We start from the raw sequence: 6,361 nt of genomic DNA, 5'->3' as shown, positions 1-6,361 counted from the left end.
GGGGAATCCAACTGGGTCCACTCGGCACGGCGGTCGCTGATTGGCCTATTGTAGCCTGCCCCGGGTGATTATGATGATGGAGAATTTGGTGGAATGAAGATTGGCAGGGGAATCCGAAGTACTCGGGGAAAACCCGCCCCAGCGCCACTTTGTCCACCACAAATCCAACTTGACCAGACCCGGGATCAAACCCGGGCCGCCGCAGTGGAAAGTCAGCGTCTAACCGCTTCAGCTATAGCGCGGCTTGCCATAACTGTAAGCTGTTAGCTGCCGGCTTCTGACAGCGCAGGTCCGAATTCAGTTCAGCAGTCTAAGTGGGATTTCTGGGGACAAACTGACTGTAGGGCAGGGCGTCCTTCCACAGCATTTCAGTTTCTTCTTACCAGGCACCAGCATGTCAGGGTCCCATTTGAAAGCACGGTACCAAGGGACTCATTTTCACCCTACTCCTACAAGTAGAAATAAACTAAATCGTTGATTGGTTGTGGGACCAATCAGGCAGTAACAGAACGGTTCTGTACTCCAATTTGGAGCAGTCCCTACGCAGTTATGAAATGCGACCTTCACTGTTCAATATCGTGTAACTTCGCATACTTCTTTCGTCTTGTGGTTGTCTCTTTCCGCCCTTTCAGAGACGGGCCATTTAAATTCCGGTAATGGCAGCAGGCCGCAGTTAATTTAAATGCCCGCCATTGTAGAGTATTACAAATTGTAAGCATGTTACTGAAAATGCTGTGATTTCTACAATTTTTGTGATAAACGAACAAAATAAACTCTGCTTTTATCTAGAAAGAATATAGAATCAGATATTGTAATTTACAGGTTTTAAAATCTGTAAAAATTGTTACACTCATTCCAAAAAATTTTTTTTTCTTCAGTTTCTGCAGTATAAATGCATGCTGCAGACATCCTGTCTTACTGTGTCTCATCTGGCAAAAGGGGTGGAAGTTTATGTTTGTTTTGCACATTCTCCAGTCACGTCGGAACCTTTGTGTATCATTTTCAGCGTCGTCTATACCGCAGTCAGAATCGGTGTCATTTATTAAACACTTTGCGCCACGTTGCTGTCATATGACGTCATCTTAACGTAATATTATCCCCGGAATCTTTATCACTGTTTATTACAACAAGAACCTCAGATGAAACTGCAACTGTTTTAGTATGCGAAGAAACCGCTAGATGTCATATCTTTCATATTAGACGTGAGTGCAGATTTTTAATGGAAGAATGGCACAAGTAGTTTACAAGCCGGGATGATTTATGGCGCCCAAACCCAAAACAAAAGTTGAAATCAATATTTTCGTTTTCATTTTATGGCAGAAGCTTATTTTTGACTATTCTAATTACCGTGTAGCTACGGCTGCGAGCACCTAGATTGTGACACCGTATAGTCTTGTAGACGGATGCCGGTATTTTAGAGGTACATATTGAGTGAGACGCAAGGAGGGCGATAAAAGGGAGCTCAATATGGACCACTGGGAAGAGACGACAAAACGTAGCCCTTTTATGCGGCACCATACATGGGAACTGATATACTGAGGGGAGAGGAGGGGTCCAGTGTTAGTGCAGGAGGAACAGTTGAATTGTATGGTGAGATAAAGCAATGTTCTGCACATGAGGGCTGCTTTTGGCCCTCTCTTTACACCCCCTTCTTGGGTCCACCTTTCTTGTAAGTTGTCTATATAACTAGGCCTATTCCTGATTCTATCCACTTCAACCCTGAAGATGGAGGCGGCGTTTTGCTTCGAAACGCCATCCGCTTACAAAACCATATAGTGTGACAACCAAGAAGACCACAATCCTAGCAATCACTGCCATGAGAACCTCAAAACGTACATATATTAGCGCGTAGCTCTTCACTTAATTAAGACTTTTCTTTCTGGATATTTTAATTTCTTTTTTGTAATGTACTGCACCATGTACACACTTGAAAACTGTAATTATACACAGTATATTCCCGAATTTTCACAGATTTCCATGCTTGTAACAAACAAGATGAATCAAGCAGTAATGGTTTTATTCAACCAATGCCTGGTTCAAACCTTGGCATGGACCCTGCCTATACTGACTGAGGTGTTTCCTGGTGTTACTCAGCAGTTCCAGCTAAGTGCTTGGGTAGTACCTCAAATTAGGCCATCACTGTTTAACCTAAAATCCTTCCTAGTTAATTACCTGCTGATCATCCTAGTATCTGACACTGTACAGCCTAAGCCACTGTCAGAATCCTTAAAGACTCCATAAATAAGTGGGTATATGGTTGTAGATGACAGCATGAGGTGAAACTGTCCCTCTGTTTAATTAGGCACCACAATATGCAGACACATGGGGAATGAAGGTATGGCTCCATGCATTCTTCATCACAGTACAACAAGGAGGTGGGTGGTCTGTTTAATACCACCCTGGCTGCTTTACTTTTCAGAAAAAAGACCCTGGTATGCATTGAATAGAGAGTTTTATGGGCCCCAAATTAATCTGGACAGTATGGAGAAGAGAAAATATCTGCTCCTACAAAGAATTGAACCTCAGTTCACGAGTTTCCGTGCCTGCAGTGCATTGACTATGATAAATGATCTGCTCTGCCAATACTCTGAAAGCTAATACATATTTTCTCACATTAGAATAAGTAAGTGTCCACTGAATGGGTCAATAACCCTTTCAGTGATGGGTGCAATGTTTCAGAACTGCTGCACCGCGTGGTGATGCTGAGTGGGTCTGGCCTCAGTCCCTGGGCCCTGCAACGAGAGCCTCTGGCGGTCAAGAGAAAGGTAGCAGAACAGACTGGGTGCCATGGTGACCTGGTGGAAGATGACCTTGCTCCATGCCTGCGAGCGAAGCCTCTCTCCGACCTGCTATCAATTCGGGTGGACCCCCCGCGCTTCCTGCCAGGTTTCGCCCCCTTTGTGGATGGCACAGTGCTTACTAGTGAGAGTGCAGGAAGAGGGTTTGCCGATACCAGTTTACTGTTAGGGGTGGGTCTGCAACAGCAAGGGACTGCAGGAGTGGGCTTTGAAATGGCCGATTTCCCTGACAGAGACCTTCTGTTCGGCCTGACAACAACAGAATCTTATTTGGATCTCAGTGCACAAGACCTTGAGTTCGGGTTCAATGAGAGTCGCAGGGACCGGATATTGCGCACATATGTCCGGAATGCTTATATCTATCATCTGAATGAGATCTTCTCAACGCTGAAGAATGAGTACACAGACTGGGAGCGCCCTGTGCAAAACCCGCTCAATGTGCGTGATGCGACGCTAGAGGTGCTTAGTGATGGCCACACAGTGGCGCCACTAATAAAAGTTGGCTATCTGCACACCCTGCGTGGGGGGCGCACATATTTCCTGCATTTCCATCACCAGTCGGGCGAGAGAGACTTTCCCCAGGTGACTTATCATATGACAATGTAAACTGCTGAAATATTTTCTAATGATGGTTCTTGAACTGCTTGTGCTGTATAATGCTGAAGAGTGGGCTCATATTTTGTGAAGCCTTTAAAAATGTGCCAAAGTTCAAGTAACTGGGAAAGAGAGTAACAAATCAAAAGTGGATTCACAAAGAAATTAAGAGCAGGTTATATATGGGGAACTCATTCTGCCATTCATGTTCTAGATGTAGTATGCTAAATTGTAACTTCACTTGTTTTGTATGGGTGTGAAACTTGATCGCTCACATTAAGGGGAAAACAGATTGAGGATGTTTGAGGATAGGGAGTTGAGGGGAATATTTCGATGCAGGAGAGTAGAAATAACATGAGGCTGCAGGAAATTTCATAAAAAAGGAATTATATAATTTACTCTCCTGCTCAAATGGGAAAGAACAGGAAAGACAGGACACAGGGCAATCATGACAATGATGAGAAATGGATACAAAATTGTAGTTTGAATATGTGAAGAGACAGACCATTTGGGTGACTTAAGTGTACGTGTGAGGATAATATTAAAATGGATCTTAATGATGTAGTCTGAGAGGATGTGGGCTGGATTAATGTGATTCAGTATATGGACCAGTGCTGGGCTCTTGTGTGCATGTTAGAGAACATTCAGGTTTCATGAAAGGTGAGGAATTTGTTGACTAGCTGAGCAACTGTTAGCTCCTAAAGAAGGGTTTTATGCACAAATTTAATTAGTTAGTTAGAGTTGTATCTCACAATTTGTCTGGAAGGACTGAGGAAGTCCACGACAAACCTCAAGTCAGGAAAGGTTGCCTGTTACACCCCAAACAATGAAGCATGTGTTAACACTTGTCCATGGCGTTCAGCTCTGTATTTTGGAGATGATGTGGTGGATGCAATGGGCTTAGGAACACGATAAATGGCAGGCATTACTATTAGCCACAGGGTAGTAGACCCGAAAGTAAAAATGCCAGGGTGCTTCAGCACAGAGTTTCAGGTAAAATTAAATGAATGTAAATCATGATATGAAATTGTTCTCATTACTTAACAGTATCTTTATATGTTTAATCATACACAACTGAATAAAAATGGCCCCTGAAATGCATACAATTAAAAAGGCTAGCACTTACTTCTCAGGGGCCAGAAATGAAACACAAAGAACCTTTCACTTCACACCAGCATCTTTAAAATAAATTCCATGATGGTGCTCTGACATTCAGGAAAGCATGAAGACATTGCACTGGCCCACTGTAGACAAAATTAGCATTCTGAAACTTTACATTTCAGAGCGATTCAATGGAAAGAAGTCTGCTATTGTATATCTCTCCGTGTCTCTCTGGGCGGTGCCAGTCAGCCCTAAATGCTGTTACCTAATGAAAGACTGTGTGGCTGACACTGCCAGCGTTCATGTGTACACAATGACTTGATGACTGGAGGGACTGTGAAGAGGTTCGGTCTAGGCTATCTCTTTTCTGTGGCTTCCATATGGGATATTTAATGAAGTGAAAGAAATTCATTTTTGATCTCTCAGTTTAAATTATTAGTGTGCTGATCTTTGCAGTACAGTCTCTGTATCTGAAAATAATATTATTATACCTCTACAAGCCAGCCTTATGTTCAGTGCAGCATGAAAAATCACAAAACACACATTTACAAGATATTTGTATTCCAGCCTTCAGTACTTTGTGTTTGTATTTGCAGCGATTGGGAAGTGTGAGGGGAGAGGATGTGCCTTATGTACTGGGCCTGCCACTTGTCGGCGGGCAACCCTTCTTCCCGCACAACTACACTCGTCAGGATGGCTCTGTCTCCCGCCTGCTCGTACACTACCTCTCCAACTTTGCCAGAAAAGGGTGTGTACCACTCTGGACTCTATTCTAGACTAATTTGACTTATTTCATATGGATTGATAGATATCTGGTATCCACTGCTCCATATTCGTTTTTCACTGTCCCTTGAGTGTATGCGATAGCCTTGCCCAGACAGCAGATTCTCACATTCTCAGGAAATAAGTTGGAGGTCTCATTGCTGACCCAGAACGTGGCTGGTTTCAGAGTTAGGCAGCTAGTTAGACAGATACATGATATTTTCACGTCCTGTTCCCATCCTCACTCAATAATTTTTTAACCAAAACGTGAAATTTAATTTTAAGGAAATGATTGTGGGAAGCAAAAAGAGATTGGAGACATTTTGCCTACCAACGAATATAAAACAGGATTAATAAGAGAAGAGTAAAGAGAAGAAATTGGGGGAGGGGGAAGGGTGAAGGTGGATTTACATGGACTTTAGTGAAAATATTATGCCACTGGAAATCAGCCATCTTTTTACTTTCTAATTCCTTACTGTCACCTAAACAATCACTGATTTCGTTCAACAATCATACAAACACTTTCAGTGATGCTGATACATTTTGTACAGAGACTGGCTAGAAACATATCTACTGATTTTGTATGAACATACTTTATAAGGAGCTTGACTAGGTCAGTTACTGTAATGACTAGGGTACAAGTTGAAGAACTGGGTTTATTTCCTGGCATAGGAGCTGTTCTCTTTGCGTTTCAAAACTCGCATAACAAAAAAAATTAAAAAGAATACATCAAAGAAGATAGAAAAGCAATTTTCCTTACTAAATAAACTTAATTTTGCTTCCATTAGACTTGACATAACAAATATTCACAGCTTAAAAGTTACTAATTCCTGATAGTGAGGCTTCATGCTTATATGTATATATAAGATTTACCATTTTAATATAACCAGTAATAATTAATGTTGACAGTTACTGTGTTATGGATAATTTGCAGCAGTCCTCAGACTTGTTTTCATGTCTACAAAATCCACTTATATTTCAGTGACCCAAACAGCGCAGTTCCAGACCGACAACAAAATACAGATAAGGACAGTGAGGCAGAATCAAAGGCAGCACCTTTCTGGGATACATACGACCCCATCAACCAACTTTATCTGGAACTGGGT

General features: G+C 42.2%; 1 protein-coding gene across 1 annotated transcript in view; it reads left to right on the top strand.

The window, feature by feature from the left end:
- Positions 1-6,361, top strand: part of LOC111868941 (neuroligin-4, Y-linked) — a 233,384-nt gene that overhangs the window by 223,702 nt on the left and 3,321 nt on the right. Inside the window, exons 5-7 of the mRNA XM_023860069.2 lie at positions 2,680-3,380; positions 5,090-5,241; positions 6,238-6,359. Coding sequence (XP_023715837.1) covers positions 2,680-3,380; positions 5,090-5,241; positions 6,238-6,359 — 975 coding nt within the window. The remainder of the gene's footprint in view (positions 1-2,679; positions 3,381-5,089; positions 5,242-6,237; positions 6,360-6,361) is intronic.

The sequence above is a fragment of the Cryptotermes secundus genome, unplaced genomic scaffold (genome assembly GCF_002891405.2).
Source record: "Cryptotermes secundus unplaced genomic scaffold, Csec_1.0 scaffold976, whole genome shotgun sequence".
Taxonomy (NCBI): domain Eukaryota; kingdom Metazoa; phylum Arthropoda; class Insecta; order Blattodea; family Kalotermitidae; genus Cryptotermes; species Cryptotermes secundus.
Note: the sequence above shows the minus strand (reverse complement) of the source record. Positions and strands in the feature narration are given on the sequence as shown.